The sequence below is a fragment of the Cupressus sempervirens genome, chromosome 9 (genome assembly GCF_028749045.1).
Source record: "Cupressus sempervirens isolate cs-2001-9-10 chromosome 9, ASM2874904v1, whole genome shotgun sequence".
Lineage (NCBI taxonomy): Eukaryota > Viridiplantae > Streptophyta > Pinopsida > Cupressales > Cupressaceae > Cupressus > Cupressus sempervirens.
Genome location: NC_143126.1, coordinates 572,001,319 through 572,025,834, shown reverse-complemented (window position 1 = coordinate 572,025,834; position 24,516 = coordinate 572,001,319). Strand labels below are relative to the sequence as shown.

At 36.2% G+C, this 24,516-nt stretch overlaps 1 protein-coding gene across 8 annotated transcripts in view; it reads right to left on the bottom strand.

The window, feature by feature from the left end:
* Positions 1-6,728: 6,728 nt before the first annotated feature.
* The window catches only part of LOC149539954 (uncharacterized), a 31,443-nt gene continuing 13,655 nt past the window's right edge, over positions 6,729-24,516 (bottom strand). For 2 of the 8 annotated variants that reach the window (XR_016356328.1, XR_016356327.1), the window contains exons 5-6: positions 7,347-7,449; positions 6,931-7,057 (exon numbers count right to left, since the gene is read on the bottom strand). Coding sequence is in view for 5 of the 8 variants with exons in the window: in XM_089801171.1 (XP_089657297.1) it covers positions 6,816-7,057 (242 nt within the window). In the remaining 3 variants the exon portion in view is untranslated. Of the gene's footprint in view, positions 7,058-7,346; positions 7,450-7,807; positions 7,892-24,516 lie in introns of those variants that run through there. The other 6 variants (XM_089801171.1, XM_089801170.1, XR_016356326.1 and 3 more) reach the window with 5 other exon arrangements.

Below are 24,516 nucleotides of genomic sequence, written 5' to 3'. Positions count from 1 at the left end.
TTGATAGTCATCATCTGATGGAATTGATACTTTTGTTGATGCTCCAACTACTATTACTATTGAAGTTATTGTAGGCATAAGTGCAACTGCCTTTTTCTTCTCTTCCTCAGCTTTCTTCTTCTCTTTAGCTTCTTTCCTTGCATCTTCTTCAGCTTTCTTTCTCTTGTCATCCTCTTCTTTCTTCTTCTGTTCTTCCTCCTTTCTTCTTCTTTCTTCTTTATTTTTCTTCTCCTCTTCTTTTCTTTTCTTCTCTTCTTCTTCTTTCTTTTTCTTTTCCTCTTCCTCTTTTCTTTTCTTTTCCTCTTCTTCTTTTTTCTTCTTTTCTTCTTCTTCTTTTATTTTATTTTCCTCCTCTTCTCTTTCTCTTTTATTTTCCTCTTTACTTTCCTTTTCTTTTCCTCTTTTTGTTTCTTCTTTTCTTCTTCCTCATCATCAACAAAGCTAGTGTATGCAGTGATATTGCCAACAATGGATTGGCCAAATCTTGCAAAAGGATTTTCTTTTGCATCTACATTTTTGTGTCTACTATCCACTTACAAGTGCCTGTTGTGTCTCCTCTGCTTCTTCCTCTTCCCTAGAAGGTGTATGGACTTGCACATACACTGGGTTGTCAGGCTTTGATTGCCCACTCACCTTTGCTACTATAGTCATATACTTTATAATTGCCTCCTCTATTTCTTTCCTTACATCCTCATGATTGCCTTCCATCAAACGAATTGCTCTTCTTTTGTTCCTCAACAAGGGCTCAATACCCTTCAAAAGTTTGTTTGATTCCTCCTTGGAGTCAACCTTACACATTTTATTAATCATAGAGATCCTCATATTTAGATCTTCTTCCAATACTCTCCTTTTCCTATTTATAAGCCTATTATACATATCTTCTAGTATCTAATTTTGAATGATATCCCACTTCTTATATCTCAAAATCATATTTCTTACACATGCATTCTCTAACTTCCTTCTATCAATACTACTATGCAAGCTATAATACTTATTCAACTGTACAAAATTATTATCATTAATAATTTGTATGTTCAGATTTTCTATCTTTGGTTTCCATGCTCTCTTTCCAGCTGCAATTATGCCTTCCTATGCATCTTGTTCAACAAGTTTATCTCCAGCTTCATCCTCAAAACTCTCTGAACTGCTTACTTACATTGTCTTTCTCCTCTTTCCAGGTCTGCTGGTGATCTGCATGACCCCTTTCTTGGTTGATGGTGTAGGTTCTTTCTTTACCTTTACTAATCTCTCAGACTTTCTATGTGCAATAGGTTCTTCCACCTCTGTCTACCTCCTAGGCTATTCACTTCTTGCTCTTACTAGTTGCACTAGTGCAACTATTGCATAAGGCGTAATAGGGGTCTGCGCACAAGGTTGTGCTACTGTCACACCTTATGAAGGTCTTGCAATAGCAATGGGAGTTGTTGCCAACACTTCAAACTATCCATTTTCTTTCATCTCCAACACAATGTCTTTTATCTCATCAAACTCTTTCTTAGTCACGATTGATTCCTTAAGGATGGAATCTATCTCCTTTTCTACCTTTTTCTTGTTTTCTTTGTTGTGTAGTTCAAACTTAACTATTCTTGTTTTCTCCTCATATGTTCCCCATCAGGGGCACTTTATGTCCTTCTTAAATTCAAGTATAATATGTGCATACCCTTCTATGAGCTCTGCGCTCATCTTATATCCCATAGGCTCTACAAATATCACTCTTGGTACTACAGCTTCCATGCAGGTGTTGTTTGTTTCCACCATGAAGCATAGCTCTTCCCTGTACTTCTCTACCATAGAGGGGGGTATTCTATACCTCTATTTCATTTCAGACTGGAAACTCTTCATCATCCTATCAATGTCATTATCTCTAACATTTTTTGGCTTTGATCTATAGCATTAAGTCACCAATTTCATTGTGCACTCACTGCTATCCCAATTTATCAATCTAGGAGACTTCCTTGTAGCATAGAAGAATAAATGAATCAGTAAGGACTCAAATCTGAAAACTACATTCTTTGTCTTCTTTAACTTTGCAATGTTATCCAACAATTGCAATCTAATAATCTCACATAAATTAACCTTTCTTACTTCAATTGCCATTATATAAGCTACATGTAAGGATCTAGACGGTACTGAGTTAAACCTTGATCCATGGTTTAACTGGTACCCTAATATCTTGGTTAACAAATTTACTCCTTTATCTTGAATGGGATCTACCTTCATGTTTATTCCATCAAACTTCATCTTCAAGTTTGTCTCAACCATCTTTATGACATTCTTCTAGTTAACCAAATTGCAACCTTCATTACTCAATCATGTGACCTTGTGAATTAGGTTATTGCCAATAACAATTTGTGCATCACCTAACCAAAACATATCATCATGTCCCTACTCAAAATGATTTGGATCCAATCGTCATTGTCAAACTCCATAGAAAACATATCCTTCACTAGATTCTAGCCATCTAGGTGCACATACTCAAACTTCAAGGATAAGTCATTGTTGCACATGACTCCTGAGTCTTGATGAATTTTATCATCACCTCTACTTTGTTTTGCAATTAATATAACTTCTAATATCCTCAACATGCAACACATTTTCTAGAACTTGCAAAAATATGCCCAATCGATCATCCAATAGAGAAATAAATGGATGTTTCTTAAACTCATATCATGGTCTATCACTTACATCATACACAGTCTGACTAGACATTGAACTATAACTGCAAATACTGAAAAATTGGATTCAAGCTTTGCAAAATACAGTAAAATCGTGATTTAGGGCTTCTACAACTTTCTGCTTCTCAAACTTTACTTCGCACTTCAATTCATTGTCAAATCACTCTTCAATTCGCTAAAGACACTTCGCATGAAAAAATGCTACACTACACACAATCTTGCTTGCGATCCTTAAATCATTTCAAATCGCACTGCGCACTAAATGTGTATCTACCACCAATTCAAATACTATCTTTGTTTATCAGTAAGCTTGATTTCTCAATTCCTAATGACCACGATCATATCTAGACTTGCGCACTTGACCATAGCTTCCTTTCTATGTCCTTTACCTTATGTTAACTGTGTAACTTCCAAATCTCTCTCTCTAACATTAGTTTTGACCCATTGATGCTCTGTCACTCTAAAGTAGCTTAATTCAGATAGGTTGAGTCAAAAATATGTGACTTCAACTTCCCTTTAGATGTGTCAAAGAACTTTTCTTCCAAAATTGTACGAGAACTCTCTAGATTACAAGTTTTCACAAATGCTTCCTTGAACTCCTCAACATGTTCCTTAATAGCTTCCTTCTGACTGTTGTCATTGTCATTTTCACTTCTTATGTCATTATTGTTATTGTTCCTCCTATTATTTGAATTCCTGGTGAAGTTCCTTCTATGTATCCTATAGAATCTTTCTTTGTGTCCAAAGTTATTGCATAACTGACATACAAGTGCATTTTTCCTTTGGTTGGTTCCATTCTAATTCTTAGGTGTTCTACAATTCCTTGCAATGTGTCTAGGGTTGTTACACTTGTAACATAAACTTTTCTTTCTTTCACCATTAGGTTTCTCACCATCAATAGATCTACTCTGGGATCTACCTCTTTCATTACCTATAGGGTTAGTATTCCTAAACATTCTACTATTCAAATTATTACCATCAAACTTAGGCTCCTTACAATCTACTTCTTTATGTCCATAACCATGACAATTATAACAATAGAAATTAGTAATAGGTTTAAATGACTTACCTATGCAATCTCTCTTCATATGTCCAACTTCATTACATATGAAATATCTACCTTTGAACTCATGTCTAACTTCCTTGATGAATCTTCTTGCTTAGGTTCATCAACTTGCTATGTTATCTTAGATTCATTAGATTTCTCTAACAAATCAATTTTCTCAACTTCATTAGACCACTTGATCTTTTCCTTAGGGGTTTCGATAATAAGATCTGGTTCTTTCCTAATCCCATCTTTCTTTGCTGACTTTTCTCCAATAAGGTATCCAAGACCTGTCTTATCATAAAAGGGTCTCTAATGAAATATATGTTCATCAATTTTCTCAAAACTTGTGTAAAGTTTCTCTAATAATTGTTTTTCTTGTGTTAACTCTCCTTTCACAATAATGTTGTACTTTTCCAACTCAACGTGTTCTATCTTAATAGAATCTAATTCAGATGTCACTTGACCCAACTGGGATCTAAGGTCTGCATTCTGAGATTTTAGATCATGCTAACTTTTACTGTCATTGGACTTAAGACTCAAGTTCAATAATTTTCAAATCATGCTTCAAAATCTCATTTTCTTTATTGAGATTTCCTACCTCATCATTGTCACTAGTCTACATAATTTTTCGCCAAACTTTAGATCATCAATCTTATATTTCAATTTGCCAATATACACTTTTGCATCTTCATACCTATATTTTAGGTTATCTCTTTCTTCAATAGGAAGGTTAATTTGCTCAAGAAAAATTTGATGTAGGATCAACTTTGTCAATTTAACAAGAAAAAGTGGCATTCCATAAAAGTGAGTAAATATATTGTGTTACAACTTCAGATATTCTAGCGACTGCAAATCTTCAAATATCTCTGCAAGATCGCCGACTTGAAAAATCCATTTCCCTACTTCTAAGCTCCCCAAATGATTAAAGTCCTCATAGTATAACCTGAAGGTCACATATGCAAAAACTTAAAACCATTTGAAGAGATCCACAATTTGGTGTAAAAACTTTGACATATTTGGAAGCTCGAATCAATTTATAGTAGTTTTAAAGTCTTTAAGGTTCTCGAGATGTTATGCAACTCTTCTACCAGCTTCTTTATACTTGTGCAGTAATGATGTCCAAAGAGCTAAAGGTTTCAACTTACCTATTAAACTCCGCAACCTTGTAAAACTATTTTAATAAAATTATTTTAAAATAATAATTTTTATCCATTTGGAGAGAATAATAATGTAATTTTATATATATATTATGACAAGTGGAAATCAATGGAAGTCAATGGACCATGGGTGCCCTATTCACTAGGAGCATGATGAAGGGTAAAGCCAAAATAACTACATGGCTAGTTAATGCCCGGTGCTTATAATAGTTTCTGAGGTTACAATAGCATTGATTCTATGTTGGCTTCTTTGCTTTTTCGGCTCTCTTTTGGTATCTTGAGCTTTCTTTGAATTTGAGTTTCTCAAGTTTGTTTACAGTGTTACCCTGAGTTTTCAGGACAGAGACGACAGGGGACGTGTTTCCAAGAAGGCAAATACTTTTTGCCAAGATCAGGGATGGCAAGGGAATGGCCAAGAGGATGGCTATATAAAATATAAGCAAATTTTAAAATAAATAGGGGAATTTGCAAATATAAATGGCGTTCATATGAAAATATGGATAAGGCATGTCATTTAAACATCATTGAACCTTAACATACCAGAACACAACATTTCATTGTTTCAAAACACAATATGCATTCAAAATTCAAATATTGCAATTCAATGTTCATTGTCAATATCATGTATGCATGTGATACTAAAAAATATGTAAGTAAATTTAATATACAAAACCAAAATGCTCAAAGGCTAAGAGCTTCCATATAGTTTCATCAACATTCATGTTCAATATAATACACGAAATACGTTAAAAAAACACGTTGTTGCCCCTATTCCAATTCAGCAACTCTGCTTCAGAATCAGAGTCATTTCAAGGCAGAGAGGGACAAAAGAACTTAGAATAGTTCTGTCTAAAGCACCAAGTATTGAACAATCAATTTTGAAAAGAATTTATTCTAGCTCATGAGCACCTGTGATGACTAACATCTTGGTCTGCTAATGTTTATGTGATTGCAAATCTAGGTCTATTATTGTTTAAAGGGATTAATGTTGTGACTATGATTTTTTTGATTGTTTATATCGATTTTCATTTGTAATTCTTGTACCATCTCCAAATTTACTATCACTGAATTCATTTCAGCATTTGTATTTTAACCTTTTTGTGTTTATTTTAACATTGCAGCTGCTAGTGAGAGTAGAAGTTAAAAACTTGAAAATTTTATGCATGTGAAAAGGATGGACAAGATACAAGTATAAGCCGCAATTTTTGTTTTTCTAGGGCATTTAAGAAGGTGGGGCCAAACAGACCCCCCATAATGCAAAACAAGTTGGCATTCTTTATGTTTTTATTTTTTTGTGAGTAAAAAAACATTGAGGATGAAATTTTGTCCCCAGTACAGTTAGGGGATGGTTACAGCGTCCCCGGGCATCACCGCAATTTCCAGTCATCACCCTTTTCTTGGGTGATGTCCCCAAGTTTTTGGGATGTCCCAACCAAATTTTCAATAATCAGGGACGTGGAGTGAACATCCCCTCTACGTCCCCAAGTCCCCAAAATGTCCCCCAGGGAAGTGTCCCTGGGTAACTTGTGGGACTGAGGCATTGTTTATTCTTTTATTTGTTCATATGTTGGAAATAAGCCCTTATGCCAAAATTGACCAATCAAAAAAAAAATTGTTTTTTTATCTATACTAACAAACAACATCTGCAATATCCATAAAGACCGCAGATGCAGAAAAATGTGCTAGTGGAAACAATAAAAATGCTTCAAGGTAATCTTTTGATATGTGGTCATAAAATGGAGAGAAAAAGTGTATGAAAGTTTAAAATACATACCATTGAATAGTTCAACTACTTTTGTGGCTTAGAAGTTCTATTATACACTAGTAATGAATAGAAGAAGAAAGATACATGGTAATAGCAAATTTCATGTTTGGTCAATGCAAAAACACTATCTTGATAAAATACAAAGAATACCAAACACTGCAAAAAACCAATCATATGTCTGAATCCATTTTTTTGGTGAAAATGTAGTCAATGTTGACTTTGTACTGGTCAAGTCTATCTATTTTCTCTATGCACAATTTCATTCTTTCTGTAGTGGCAGGCATTCCAATAACATTAGCAGCAATCTTAATCTTAAGAAATGTTATCTGTGTTGCAGTCTCTTGATCCACTTCTTGTTCCTCTCTAGCTAATACCAGTGTCATTCCTGTCCCTTGCGTAACTTTTGATTCCTCTATTGACATTTCAACAAAAAATTAAGTTCTTTAGAAACATAGTTGAAAACAGATGGTAAATCTGATATTTTGACCTAGTCTAGCAACAAACCAAAAGAATCAGCAATATCCTCAGGGGAAATATTTAAATTTGTGCTCACAACAATAAGCATGAAGCTTTATACAATGTGAGCTTTAGAATTATGTAAATATTTCCAAAGCCATCAATAAATTCGTAGATACTCTGGTAGATATTTCATGTATTCAAGAAACTATCATGAACAAACATATTGCTCTAAATGTCAATACCTCAAACGAACCTTAGATCTTATTGGATTGTGTCTATTATTGTCATGTACTTGAATTGACTACAAACTTTCTACCTTTTAAACAAGTATCAAAGCCGTTATGTCTGCAATATCAGAAAATGACACAGAAAGGTGCATGAAATCAGCTCAATCCAAAAACATATGATACATAAAAAAAAATTGCAAAATTGCCCAATTCAAATCAAAATGAATGCATCTAACATTTGCGAGTTTACTTCAAAGTCTAGATAAACATAAATTTGATCATATATGCACTGGTTACATCAACATGCCATCAGTTTCTCCATGGTAAAAAAAAGTTTCCTTGAGACTTTTCATCTAAGTTTAAAAATCTATTGTCATGTTAAACTCTTAGGAAAAAACAATAGTGATGAGTTGATTGATTACAAGCATGTGATTCTGAGATGTACACAAGCAAGAAAGGGAATAGCATTGTAGTTGAAGATGTGCTCTATTACTTTCAACTTTGAGATGTAATACTTGCTTCAGTGCCTTCTCTGTTATCCAACTTCATTGGTAAAACTCCTTCAAGAATAAAACAGTGACATTGCTACAATTAAGTCCCAGAAAACTTTACAAAAGTTTGTTTTTGGTATAAAGTGAACTATGGTGAAATTGAAAAAAAATGCATGAAGAAATGCTAATGTAAGTAACAGTGCACAGCAAAGTTTGTTATCATTGGGCTTTTAGTGACCATCAAGTTTAGTCTGAAACCCCAGATTTTAAAATTAAGTATAATCTCTAGCAAAAGTGGTCATTGTGGATGAACAAAAAAAAGTTGCATGCAATACCACAAAAACAGATGATTTGAGAAAACCTGATTAACAAAAAACAAGAATTTTCTGATTCTCTCCCTTGGAAATTAATTTTTACGCCAAAATCAAAAGAAAAGTTGCATAATTTATTTCTACAAAAAACCTTTTCTTTTACCTGAACAGATTACTGACAAATATTGGTTGACTTCAATTCATAACAAAAACCAAAAAAACATGTCAATGCATCAAAATTCTTTTTGCATGAGATGCCATTTAAATTTTAACAAAAACTCAAGCGTAGACATCTCAATAACATGCATTAATGCATGTTATTGAGATGTCTACGCTTGAGTTATACCAAATTTAAATACTTGAACATAGCAAAGTTGCAACACAAACCAGAACCATTGAACATTCAACATAGTAACATAGTACATAGCCAACAATAACATTCAAAAATCAAGAGTCAAATTGAAAATCAAGTATGTATTCTGGCAGCAGTGTGGTTGTAAAATGACAGAGATGGGGGTACTCGAGTATTCCAAGTACCCGGTTGGAGAGGTGGAGTGCTTCAAGGTTTGGGGGGTGCGAGCCCCCAGATTTCACTGATATATTGATGTCTCTGATCTTACTCCTACAACTATTGCAATTGACATGTGCTTTTTATTTCAAAGTTTCTGATTAGAGAGCCAGCTTATGCTTGAAAACATATATGTTTGATTGCAATAATGCAAATTGAGGCTTGTGACTATTTTAATCTCTCTCTCTATCTCTCTATCTCTCTCTCTCACACACATTCGCTGAATTTGTTTCCCCCAATTTTCTAATTTTCTATTTTATCATTTGTACATTTTTGTAAGGGCATGGCTCCCTATTGCTTTTTTTATGGAGATAGACTTATAATTATTCACTTACTCAAGGGGTTGCCAATACCCGTGAAGACATCCCACACTTTTTGCCGCTCTTGGTAGAGACAGCGGTCTATTGGGAAGTGATGCCCCTTGGATTTCAAAGCTTGGTGTGCCTGAGAATTGAGTGCATTGTAAGGGGGAGCATGTGCCTCCAAGCTTCTAGGTCCTCTGACCTAAGTAGGCACAGCTAAACATGATAGAAAGCGACACTTTACATGAAACAGGACCAGCAATGTCAAACAATTGGAATAGTCAACATGTGATTTTGAAAAGGAAAACCCAAGGGAGTGAATAATTGAATTCAATAGTAAGTCACAAAAATGTCAGCAACTTAAACAATAAGTCAAATGTAACAAGAGCCACAAAATAGACAAATACAGAGGTTTAGTGACTATACCAGGCATAAGAAGTTTTAAAAAATTAATGCTAGTCCTTACAACTTGTGGAAAATTTCATTAATATCAAAATAAATCATCAAACATGGAAAATGAGTGACAAATATTAGCCACATTTGAGGGAGCAACCACTACACAATACTTAAGAATACAGCATCCTAGGTACACTACAGAAAATACCCAAGCATGGTAGGCCAATGACTAGTCTAACTCCAATACTACACAACATGTAAACTCTATAATACTCATTTGTGCTTTTCACTCAAATCACAGACATTAAGAATTCAATGCAATGTGGTCACATCAATAAGCAAAGAGACATGTGTCATAGTTTTTTAACACTTCCACACGTAATACATTTAATGCAACACCGAGAACTAGTCATCGTGATCTTCGGCAGAATTCACATATGAGTTGACTTGGATTCATCGCAAGTACAATAGTCTTCCATATTTTGCAAGTCTTCCTAGTCTAGAGTTTCATAGCATGAAGAATCTTACTAGAGACACGCTACAAGGATCGGTAGTTACTTGATGCAAAGGACTCTCTGGAGGATTCAAATCAGTCAAGACACTTTACAACTTGAACAGTTGCTTGGGATGTGCAGTGGTTTTCAAGACCAACTCAACAAGGCAACTTGACGACATACAGACTTTACTACAACGGCCATTTCATGGAGATAACATATTCTCAGTAGGATCAATGATGTTATGACTTCCAAAGCATCAACTTTAACCAACCACCAAAGATACTTCCTCCATTAAGTGCTTCTAGGCCTACTAGCCCTTCATTCAAATTTTCAATCACCTGCTTATATAATAATTAATAATATATTATTAATATTCAACAATATATAATATTAATAATATATTATATATAATAATAATTTTGTTATTAATATATCATTTATTGACATAATAATAATTAATAATAGATATTAAACATAGTTTAAGATCAATAATAAACATATAAATATAAATATTCCTAAAAATATAAAGCAACATTAAATGAATAATATTATTAATATAAAAATACTTTTTAATCTTATTACAGCTAGAAGAAGAGGTTGCTACCTTGCCCCTGGCATGGCAGATACAAATGGAGATAACAGAAAAACCATGGCAGAGGAGTAAGGAGTAAATGGGGAATACAGGAAAAAGTCCAGTCAGCAACATAGTTCACAAGCTCATCAGCTCCCTGACATGTGATTGACTGAATCAAGAAGGACGAATATAAACTCAGCAATGGGCAAAGACATAATCAAACATTCAGACTTAGGTAAAGCAGAAGAATAAGATCCAATCAGCAATAGAAACACAAATCCAATTAACCAATCATGGAGGAAAGGAAAATACTATTAGTTCTTCCAATCCGAACAGTGGAATATTAGGAGTCAAAATAAAGAAACAACCGGATAGAACATCATTACTATTACAGTCAACAAGTATCATCAACAAAAGAGAAGAAAGCATGGAATAGAAAAGAGATTCTGAATAGTACAAAGTACAGCCATCATCCCATAAAACTAATCAGCAAATCAAGGAGTTCATTCAGTCGTAGCCTTAAGACTTTCATCAGCTATTTTCTTCAGAATATCACACATTCCAAGCAGCAGACATTCGGATCTAAAACAGGACAGGACAATCAGGTATTTTTCTTTACCTTGCCTAGAATGGCAATCAGCAATCACATGGTATTGACCAAGCAAGCAAAACTGACTCATCGAACAAAGTGAAGGATAAATAGGAGATTTGAGGGGAATAGATGTTATGGGGAACAAGAACATAGTCGACATCTTACGCTGTGGTACTCACAATTGCAATCAAGACAAGGCAGTATTTGATTGTTCAAGGAGTCCAGAAAACCAAAGCCTAAGATAGTCAACAACACTGACAGGAATCATTAAATTAAAGTGAGTTTGAATTTCTTTATCAGAGTCGTCACATTTAAGAGTACTGGGCAAAGGACTTAATAAAAGATCTTTATAGTGTAAGTTTTCAGACAGAGATCAAGAATCAGAAATGAGTGTTCAGAATACACCTTGCATAATCCAAATGCGAGGATATATATATATATATATATATATATATATATATATATAATTGTTGGAGAAAAAAAGAATTATCTATTACTTTGGCTTCTACAGGCATCAATTGGTTATCAAATGAAAGAAATTAATTGGAAACCGATCTGTGGAATGATTTTTGCTGGACACATCAAATTAATGGAAAGCACATAAAGAACTGAAATTCTCTTTTACCAATTGGAGAACACATCTTATCCAATTCCATGGTAGATTTTCCCAAGAAGAACAATTGTTGTAGCTCTTTGATTACAAGTTAAACTTTACAGATCAGGGATGATACTGTGATCATATGGACGAAAGACTAGTCTGAAAACAGTGACATATTTAAGTTCGTAAGTATTTGAGCTTAATCCAAAGCAGCAACTTGATCATACAATCCATTTCTTGGCTTTTGTATAGTACCAGTTCCATAACTTTAGAAGTCGTACCTTTTTGCCATATTCAGATCAATCTGGTTAAATCGGTAATTAGTTCCAATTAAATTACACTTAATGTATAGAGGGTCTGAATACATCTCTGTTCTCAGACCAAACATTTGATATTCAATATAGTTTTATATACGTTGATCACTCTGTATAATTTAGTAAACAAACAACATTGGTTGATCAAAGGAACTCGTTATCATTTTGTAAATATGCAAGCATTGGTGAGGAGTCCAACTCTTGCATGATACCAAAATACGTTAACATCACATTGTCAATATTTCCATTAAGATATTGTGATCTCCCTAAACTAGTTCAATTGAAAGGTTCAATAGTGCAAATATAAGAAATCGAAGGAATTTCTAGATATCCCTGACTGGAGACATTACACAAATTCATCCATGACTAAGATTAATTAAAGGAAATCCCATGAGATCCATCAGGGAAATATTTTATAAAGTTTGATTTGTTTACAACAGGATATAAACCAGATATAAAAATATCTTGCACAAGGAACATGACAAAATTTCTTGTCAATTAGTGGACGGCTTTGTGTTTTCTAACATTACCATCCCCTTAAACTATGATCCACCATTTGCAGCAGTATGGATGTGCTCACTCGTAGGATTGAGTGATCATCAATTTATTGCTGTTATTGGAGAGTTCCCAATCATTGTATGATTGTTTGTGGCCTTTATGTTGCTGATATTTGCAAGGGATTTTCAATATTGCAGCTGTTGTACCATTTTAGTACTAGCGATATTCAGGGTTTTTAGTTTTAGACTGTGATTGTGAGTCATATTCAGCTACCAGTTTGTAGATTCGTGGAAATTTTTAATGCATCACATTGCTTGTAAAGGGTTTCAACCATTAGAGCGGCAGAAAACAAGTATTAACAAGTACTTTGGGTAAAATTAGATTGTTGCAGCTATATTGATAGGATCTATTAGAACTGGAGGAGTCATCATCATGCTCATTTAATGTCAGATTGGTGCAGAATTATATGGTGGAAAAATCATAGATCATCCTTAGGTCTTGTGCGAGTTTGTGGATAGGTTCAGTTATCTTCACAAGCATATAGAGAATTGGTTCCCTTCATTGTTTATGTTGACGTGTTAGTTCTTTTAGGATAAATATATATCGTTGAGTATCTATATTTATGTGAAATGTTTCAATTTATATAATGATATTATTATATATAATATATATTAAATGAGATTAATATATGTTAAATGAGATATATATTATATTAAACTCATCTAACATATATATCAAATATTATTCATTACATAGTTTGAGAGACTGATTCAACAAGACATATGTTTGACCGACTGCTAATTTAATGTGTGACTCACGGTGGAGTCACTACCCATCAGGGATGTGACTCACCATTCATACATATGCTATGTTCAACCTGCAATAATATAAAGTTATAAACTAAGGAACAAATATAATATATCAGTCTTCTACGGTGGATATTACAGGTTGATCTCCAATATACATTTCTGCCGATAGTTTTAAGTATTAATAATTACTGTAGTATATCAATATCCCATACAAGATTATTCTCTCTTTAAATAAAGGGTGTAAACACCTTCCTTAGAAATTTTTCTTCTGCACTTTGACCATAAAGATTCCTTATATCTCACTATATATAAGGGATAAAAATAAAATAAACTAAGTCTGATATTTAACAAGGTATCAGAGAAGGTGTCAATCCTGAAGGAATTAGTTTAACAGAGTGGGGATCGAACTGACTCTTCTGCAGATATGCACCAGTCTTTGGGAGTAAAGAAACACCCATATTCAGCCTATAGAGACATCCTTGGTAGACTAACAAGAAATAATAAAATGCATCTAGAAATTTTGAAGGATGTAGTTATATAACCAATGTCATTGACATGCAGTGATCAGTAATAGCAATTGAGACCAGTGTACATTGATTATACAAGGAAAGGGGGCGACTTACAATATATTGGATTATCATTGATCAGGAATATATATTTGCAGAGGAAAGAGGAACCATCTGTGTTTGATCTAATTTTTACGTTTCAATCGTCTATTTTATATTCGCTCATCATTTTGGGAGGCTGAATCTCACATGAACCATTGGAACTGAAATTTGAGAGTTCGATCACCATTGATTGTGGATCTTGGGGCCATAGACCTAGTTATACATATATGTTGCAGATGGGATCCTTTCTGAGTATAGAGGAGTATTCGTTTGGCCTTTGTGAAGAAGCACATGGCAGACTGTAGCTTATAGAGAGTCTAAGGAACAATTCTGATCATCCTTGCAAAAGCTTCTACCTCTTTATGTTTCATCTGAGAGAATATGTATTTGAAATACGATGCCAAATCTTATATACTCAGGAATCTATATTTAGTATTTGATATAGTGATGGAATATATATATCACGACAAGAACATCTTAAAGCACGGAAGTCTATACTCCAAGGCAGTGCTAATACTTGTCGAAAAGATCTCCAAGGACATTCACACAACAAGAATGATAATACTGAACGCAAGGAAAGGGAATAATGCTTTGTGACACAATTGCAATATTCATTGTTTATTCTACCAAAAGCCTGTAGATAGTCAAAAAATAAAAGCCTATTAGTAATTAAACATATATCAACGATGATATCTGAAGACCAGCAGAAGACAATTCAAGTGTAACATTGTAGAGTTTGAATCTAAAGATATAGACTTCACTATCTATGGAGTGTCCATCCACGCCAGTGTGCTCTATAATTATCATGGTTTGTCAGCACCAGGAGAAGTTAGACATGATTATTTTCTCATAGTGTAAAGCTCTATACAAGTTTCATGAGCTCATAAATGATTCGTCGACAACCCCATCAAGATGAATTGATCAGTCAATAGTAATAGGTGTTTACTGATATAGTGTTCAAATCAAGAGATAACTAGATGCATATTGTGTCTAGCTGAAAGTGTTCTTTTTGATGTTGTGGTAACAAGGAAAGAATCAGAAGTAGAACATTCACAGAAAACATATGTTAGCCAATCTATCTATGAAATTGATTATCGAGACTAAGATGGGTTCAATAATAATCATCGATGGTGAATTGATTATAAGCTATAATATAAAAGAGAACTGTTCATGAAAGAGTGTGAATCCTTGGGAGGACATATCTAATAGAAATAAAATCATTCCATTGTGCCTTAGGAAGGATCAAGGGCCACCAAATATAAATATCATAATGGACCTTGAAGGAATATTTGTAGAGTGTTCATATTACAAAAGATTTCAAATAAAAAATACACATAAAATTCACAGAAGACTGGTTATTATATATGACAGTCTATTATCCTGATAGAAATAAGCAACCAGATCATTGCAGATCAAGTATAGTTACGAGATTAATTCAGCTAAAGTATAGCAAGTCATTCCATCAGAGATATCATTGATTATATGTATATCAAGAAGTAACTATTCTGCAAGTAACCCAAGATATGTGTAGTGCTTGTGAAACAATAATATCATCACCCACGTCTCATGGGTTATGTATGTCAAGAAAGGATGATTCATAGCAAGAGAGGAGCATTCAAACATAATTCTCACAGAGTTTTTTTAACTCGTCCTAAAAGGGGACAGCACAGTTGGCACAGTTGTCTTTTCGGGGGCATGAATTTGAGAAGAGTTATTGTTTTCATCTAGATCATAATTGGAGGGCCACACTTCCAGATTATGTAGTCTTTCCTAGATTATATTTTTCAGATTGTACGAGGGTCAACATTTGCATCATTTGCAAGGGTTGAAAAGACATATCTATACTATCACAAAATTTTATCTTGGCACCTCCTAAGATAAGGAATAATATTCCCTTTGCATCTCTACAGTACAGTGTATGAGATTATAGTTCATTTAGTGAAGGCATCATTTAGCTTTACTGGCAAGCCTGCAATATTTGTGTTCTATTGTTCTCAAGTGTGAAATATATCATTTGTTCAAAACTCTGCATTCTGATTTGATATGGACATTTATTGGAGAAACTTGTATCAATGACGTTTAAGAAAAGAAGATAAAGTACAGCTCTTGAAGCATATATCCTCAATGATTGATATTATGAGTATCCTTCTATATCAAGAAGGAGCCTGACATTTTTATTAGAGAAAACCTTGAACAAAGAGAAGGAGAAGATAGAGGACATGTTTCAATTAACTTCTGAGTATCTTGGTGATATTGATTTATAAGGAGTAGACTATGCTTATATGGTTTATTTTTTATCAGAAAACTATAGAAGTTAAAGGACTATGATTCATGGGATGAAGTTTCATGTGTGTAGGCTGGAAGGCCTTATGTGAATATCTAGACTATGACATTCCTAGATAGATGGAAACCTGTTGAACCAAGGTGGATGACACAACTTGCTGCCAGGAGGTCAGAAGGATGATATCAGATTCAGTGGGAGTTTGATACTTCATCAAAGACAACCCTGTACTAAGAGGTACGCAAAGTTGATATCAGATTCAGGAGTTTGACTAAATGTAAACTTTTGATGTCATGTTCATGACTGCGTGATTTTAATGGGCCTGCCCCCTTGTGTACATCATGAGGAAGTGACGACTTCCAAATGATTATCACTTGTACTTGTAGAAGTTATTGGAAGATGACGATCTTACAATAACTAAAATCATGATATACATTTTGTGCAAATGTTGAAATAGATCATGAAAGGCCTTATCTTGTAAATCAGCAACTAAGTGTAAGATATCATTTAATTGATTGTCTATAAGTTGTTTGTATAGAATGTGATAGGTACTTGGTGAATCTCTTGCCTTGATATTATGATAGGCCATTACCACATTGAGTACTTGGTGAATATCATTTAGTTGATGTTCTGATGAGCCATTGCTCAGAGTACTTGATGAATATCATTTGATTAATATTCAAATAGGCCAATACTCATGTTACCTAATATGATATCAAGAGAGTACTTGGTGAATATCATGTGTTGATATTCTAAAAGGCCAATACCCATATGATATCATATAATGGAAATCTTCTGATCAAAAATTTCATTGATGTGTGATTTCAAACTATTACCAAACAGTGTTCTATTTTCACATGTGTTTATCCTTCTAAACTACATGGGAGTGTTGATGTATTAGTTCTTTCAGGATAAATATATATCATTGAATATCTATATTTATGTAAAATGTTTCAATATATATAATGATATTATTATATATAATATATATTAGATGAGATCAATATATATTATATTAAACTCACCTAATATATATATATATATATATATATGAAATATTAATCATTCTATCATTCGAGAGACTGATTGAACGAGACATGTTTGACAGACAGCTAATTTAATGTGTTTGGTCGACATGGATTCAAGATAGTTTATCTTTAAAAATATCATTCGAACCGTGAATCATGCCCGATGGGACGTGACTCCATGGTGGAGTCACTTCCCATCAGAAACATGCCTCAACATTCATATATATGCTAGGTTCAACCTGCAATAATATAAACTAAGGAACACATATAATATGTCAGTCTTCTACGGTGGATATTACAGGTTGATCTCCAATATACATTTCTGCCGACAGTTTAAGTATTAATAATTACTGTAGCATATCAATATCCCATTCAAGATTATTTCTATTTCTATAAAGGGTGTAAACAACTTCCTTAGAATTTTTTCTTCTGCACTTTGACTATAAAGATTCCTTATATCTCACTATATATAAGGGATAGAAATCAAAAATTAACTAAGTCTGATATATAGCAGTTTAATCCAAATTGGAGATGTAAAAGTAAAAAATCCAGACAACATGCATATGTCAATCTAATTCAAGACACTAGCATGATGGCACTCCAACATTAAGGTTTGCATCACTGTCTTTGGCAAGCGATGCATCATCTGTCAAGTACAAGATCTAGGTTCCATGGGCATTAATTACATGATGAGCCATCACATTGGCACAGTGATACTTGTTAAGTATCTAGGCTTGAAATTGTTGAATGCAAACAAATTTTAGAAACGGATGAACTTCTCATGTCCTCATTTTTAGAATTAAATATTAATAAAATTGGGATGAAACACTTATAATAAAATAGGTCCCAGGTAAAAAAAATAGATTAAAAAAAATTAATTTTAAAATTACTTCTAAACCCTTGGAGCAAAAATAAATAAATAAATGTAAAGTCTAGGGAAAAAACAACAATAAAAAGGAGGCAAGAGAACAAAACAATGAATCATCCAGTTATGTGAATATCACTTTCTGTCCAATTTATAGTTTCTAAGTATTCTAAGGCAAAAACCCTTGATATTCAAGGAAAGAACCCTTGGTGTGCCAGTAATAGGAGGGCAAAATTCATTTTGCTTCCATTACCAAGTTTGAAGACGAAAAACCGCTCGTTAATGGAGCAGCTCCATTATGGGAATTGATACTGCATATAAGTGTTTGGATTTGCAATTACCCACCAGCGTATCTTTTTTATACCTTATGCTTTTTTAGCTTGCTATAAAAGGACAAAAAAGAGACCAGGGATGTGACAAAATCTTTTGTGGGATAGCCATAACATTGCTAGCAAATTTTGTCATTCCTTGGAGGTCTACTAGTGGGCTTTGCTAACTGACATTCCTACAGTTTTCTATACACATTTGAGGTGTTTGAAGCAGATTACTGGTGGACATCACAAACACATACATGTAATTGCCCTTTTTGGAGAGGTTTTTGGATTTTCTAATAATGTGTTTGCTAATTAATTTCGGAAATCTTTTATTATGTGCCAATCAATTTTTTAAATCTTTTCTTATGTGCTTTTTTTGAAAGATAACAAAGACAGGCAATGATAGATTCCTAAAACTGTGCAAAGCCTGAGGAGGAACCAGATTGAGGTGAATGAAAAAGGGCTTCTGAATAAAACCTTAACAAACAAACTTCATACCAATTCTTCACACCAAAAGCTTTTCAACATAAATAAATGTCCTGCAGGTAAGTTTAAAGAAAATGACATAAACAGAGCCTATGCATGGCATTTTGGCTATTGCAAGAAATATAAAATAAAACATATTAAGAAAAAAGAATGTACATTGCCTGGAAGAAGAGAAATTATCCCTCCCATCGCTACACAATTGGCACCTCTGCTCCGTTTCGCCCTTTCCTCTACTACCTTAGCATCTGCTCTGTGTTGTTCGTAGATTTTGCATTCTGTAGCCGACTTGGTTATGTCGTCAAAGATTTTGTATTGGGTAGCCGACCAGTAGATTAGTATTGTTATGTAGCCGACGGGCCCCTTCGGGAAGGTTCGGCGGAAAGTATTTATACTTCGTCTAGGAACATTGTAAAGCATCTTATGCTCTGTATGTAATCTCTTGTCATATGCGAATAAAGGAGTACTGCGGTTGCTATTCTTGTTCATTATCTGTGTGCATTAATCAATTAACCTATGCGGTAAACATTTGGCGCCGTTGCCGTATGAACCTGGAAGGAGGGAGGAATGAAGCTTAATGCCAAATCAGCTTAACAAGGATCAAAATAAGATAAAGGGGAAAGATGGAATACGTATTGTGAAAGAAAATTTAATTTTGGCACAGCAAGCCAAACGTAGGAGGAGGTTCCAGAAGATTGTTGACAAACACAGAAGCGTGGAAGAATTGTTGGAGGAGACTCGACAGCGGGTGGAATTGGTGGAAGAAGCAAGGGAGGAGTTTTTGAATTTGTATTTTTCGACAGAAGAGAATCGACTCGCACGGCTCAGAGTGCCAAGGGAGCAAGAGCGTGGAGTAAACTCTTCATCCAAGATACACTTTCGAAAGAGACAACTTCAGAAGATCCTTCTTCACCAAGGTTCACAACTGTTGAGACTGCCGGTATGAGAGTGCAGATAGACGGTGTGGGAGTGCAGATCGCCAATGTTGGAGTACGGATCACCGGTGTGGGAGTGCAAACCGCCAGTGTGGGAGTGAACAGCGCCAGCATGGGAGTGAACAACACCAATGGTTGTAGGACCGAACAAAGTCGGTGCACAAAATCCAGTAGTGATGGCAAGACCAAAGAAAAAGCTATTGAAGTTTGATGGCAATGGTACAGCCGATCCAATCCAACACTGTAAAACATGCAAAACGATTTGGAGGGGAAATGGCATAACCGATACAAATAAATGAGTTCGGCAGTTTGCGGCCGCCCTATGGGGTGTGCAATCAACTGGTTTGCTAATGCAGATCCCCAAAACTTAACCACTTGGGACAACCTTAAGGAGGAGTTTACTGTTGAATTCCAACTGCTGCACGATGACAATGAAATTGTCACAGAGATATACAATACAAAACAGGGGAAGAATGAAAATGTCTGAGTCTATGCCAGGAAGCTGAAGGACTTGATCAATAAAATGGAGAATAAGCCAACTAATAGACTGCAGAAAAGATGGTTCATTGAAGGCCTTCACCCAAAGTTGCGAAAGAAGATGAAGATCATGCCGCCATCGTCATGCACTGAGGCGTACAATCGGGCAATAAACTTGGAAAGTGAACAAAAGACGAAAAAGAAGAAGAATAGCTCGTCGGATTCAGATGATGACACATCTTCAGAAGAAGATAGCAGTGATGATGAAAGCAGCAGCAAGGTCCAAGCCCTCTAGAAAGACATGATTTGTATGATGGAATTTAAGAACATGCAGAAAGAAACAAAGGGCAGCAAGCTATGGTGTACGGAGTGTAAGACAGAAGGTCACACCAAAGGGTCCTGTCCAAAGAACTAGTTCTGTGATATTTGTTAGATCATGGGACATTCCACAAAAGAATGCCCCTTCAACATGAAAACCAAAGGACCTCAACAAGTGTTCCTCGGGCAGGAGGCTTCCGTGTCTGGAGGGAGCGAGAACACAAGCACGAAGGGTGCCACGTCCGGAGGATACAAGAATAATAGACTCGGGCAGAACAGCAACAATGCGAACAATAACAATAACAATGGCAGCCGGAGTCAAATTCAGTACGATGCGAACAGGCGGCCCATCGTTCAATGTCGAGCATTTAATTTGTGGGGCCACTTTGCCTGGGATTGTACAATGGTGAACACACCAAAATTATTATGCAAATGGTGCGGACTCGGCGATCATGATGATGCCAAGTGTCCAAAGTCTGGCGTGAATTTGATTACCATCGAGACGGACAAAGAGGAGGTGCTAGCAATCATGCGAAAACAAGCAAGACTATACCCCAACCCCGCGGAAGAAAAGAAGAGGCTGGAAGAAGTACGGAAGGAAATCAAGAAAGCAACACACGCAGAGACATCTCAGTGGAAGGACACCACGAGCACCTCACCAAGGAACTGCGCCGAACAGAACATTGTATGACAGATACTACAAACGGAGGTACCTGTTGAAATCAATGATCTGTTGATTACAATGCATCAGCTCAGATCGGCACTCACAGATATCGCGCCAGTAGCTAAGTTAATAGGAAAACCAGGAAGAGGGAAGGAAATTGCCACTGGTGGAGAAGACCCAATGTTGCTAGCACTTGCATGCGGATGGCATCCAGCGGTCATCGAGATGGGGATTCCCGGAAGTGTACTAATGGACGCAATTATCGACGGCGGGTCCAGCGTGAACATCTTACTCGAGGATACCTGGAGGAGGTTGGGACAACTGATGCTGTGGCCACCTACATTTCAATTGTTGACAACAAACCAACATGGCATAAAACCTCTCGGCATTCTGATGGCACAACCAATGACAATTGGCACACAGTCGTTTTTGCTTGACTTTGTCGTAATTCTACTAAAGAGGAAAGGATACGATGCCATTCTAGGCCACAGATGGCTCATTCAAGCTAGAGTTAAACACGACTGGAAGAAAAACACTTTATCACTTGAAAGCAAGGGGAGAAAATTGGTCATTAATTTGCACACTCAGATGGTGGGAGAAGAAGCCCTGTCATCAAATTCTAAAGAGGAAGATGAAGGGAGGCAACGGATGGAACCAGATCAAGAGGGAGTACTATGATTGGAAGGAGGATCAACAGATGACGATTTGGATTCAGTCAACGGTCTCTACCACTAGCAAATAGAGGACTACGAACTGTTCCAGAGCTGCAATGTATTGACAATTGAGGAAGGTCCGAGGGGAGATGAATTTCCAAGAGAATTTACCGAGATAAAGGAGGGGGATGTCACACCTGCCCATACATTCATTGGGGAGGAGACAATCAAGTATAATGAAGCCACACTGCAAACTATGAATTTGGGAGACGAGGTTGAACCAAGAACCATATTGGTGGGAGATAAATGGGATCCAGTATTGAAAGCAGCAACATTCAAGATATTCCTAGAATATAAGGATGTATTTGCATGGACATACAAGGATCTGAAGGGAGTACCTCCGGAGTTGTGCATGCACCGCATCCCACTGTTCGAAGGAGCAGTGCCAGTACAGAAGCGACCCTACAGAATGAATAAGAACTATGCAGCACAAGTTACAAAGGAAATCAACCGGATGTTGGAAGCCGAAATTATTTTCAAGGTGTAGACAAGTGAATGGGTGTCACTTATAGTTATCTCACTGAGGGACACCACCTAGATCCGGATTTGTGTGGATTTTAAATGTCTTAATGCAGTTACGATCAAGGACCCCTTTCCAATTCCATTTACAGGCAGCATCCTAGAGGAGGTCGCCGAACATGAAATTTACCCCTTTATGGACGAGTTCTCCGGATACAATTAGATCTCTATAGCGGAGGACAAATTGAAGACAACATTTGTTGTCGAGGATGAGGTGTATGCATACAATCAGATGCCATTCGGCTTGTGCAACACGCCTGCCACCTTCCAGTGGATCATACTGGACATCTTTGACAAGATGTCCGTCGGAAACTTCAAAGCAATCTTGGATGATTGATCGGCATTCAACACTGAGGACAAACACCTACCAGCACTAGGCGAGTGTATGGAGAGATGTCGATGGTCGCACCTAGCCCTGAATCCAAAAAAGTGCAAGTTTATGGTTCCGCAGGGAAGTTTGCTCAAATACATAGTCTATAAAGACGGATCTAGACAAGGTCAGAGTAATATTGGAAATGCAACCGTCCACCAATGTAACAGAGGTAAAGTCTTTCCTGGGACATATAGGATATTACAGAAGGTTCATTAAAAATTTTGCCAAAGTATCAAATCCACTGGATAGGTTAACCTACAAAGGAGAATCATTTAGATGGGAGAAGGAACATGATGAGGCATTTGAAGTGCTAAAGGTACGATTGGCTACAACACCCATCTTGGCGTATCCGGATTGGGATAAAGAATTCCATGTTCATGTCGACACATCCAATTATGCGATCGGAGCAACCTTAGTGCGAACAGGCAACCACGGCTTGGATCACCCAATATACTTTGCCAACCGACTGTTATCTAAAGCAGAACAAAACTATAGCACCACAGAATAGGAAGCATTGGGCATGGTGTACGCAGTACAGAATTTCTGACACTACTTGCTAGCGACACCATTTGTGTTCTATGTGGACCATCAAGCTTCATTGTACCTCGTCAATAAACCACTCATTCAGGGAAGAATCAGTCGGCGACTCCTTTTGCTACAGGAATTCACCTTCAAAATCATTGTACAAGCCGGAAAGAAGCATGTCAGTGCGGACCATCTATCGAGGATTAAAGTAGGTGAACCAATGGATGGAGGCATAAATGATGACTTCCCCAATGCACAACTATTCCAAAGTGCAGTGCTACCAAAATGGTATACTAGTATTGGGGAGTACTTGTCCATGGGACAACCACTGAAGGAGATGCCAGAGAGAGAAAGACAGAAATTGGTATTAAGGAGCCGCACATTTCAATTGATTAATGGACTACTGTACAAAATGGGGCCGGATCATATTCTTAGATGGTGTGTGTTGGAGGAAGAAATATCGAAAGTACTGAAGGAAGCACATGAGGGACCAACAGGTGGACATATGGGACCCGACACCACGGCAAGGAAGATACTACTGGCAAGATTGTGGTGAACAACAGTGTACAATGACGCGCAGGAATGGGCTATCGGTTGTGACACTTGCCAACGGGCCAGGAAGCCGTTGAAGAGACTTTATGCTGCTCAATCCCTCACATGCACAGGAACTCTTCGAGCGATGGGGATTGGATTTCATCTGACCTCTAAAGGTGAGCAAGACCAGATGGTGCCAATACACTTGTCGCAACGGAGTACCTGACCAAGTGGGTGGAGGCACGTGCACTACCGGATAACTCAGCCGTCAGCATAGGGGTGGACACTTTGTTAATCATGTTATCAGACTGCTCACCACTGAATTCAAGATCTGTCATTCATTATCGAGCTCGTACTATCTGAAAGCAAACGAACAGGCCGAAGCTACAAACAAGATTTTGGTATCAATTATCTACAAGTCTTGTGCAGTTGAAGGTGAGGATTGGGAGGAAAAGCTACCTTCTGCTCTGTGGGCATATCGTACAGCATACAAAGTGACAACAGGGCACACACCTTGCCAATTAATGTTCAGACAGAAGGCAATGGTACCGGTGGAATTCATGATACCGAGCATGAAGATAGCACTCGAAAACAAGTT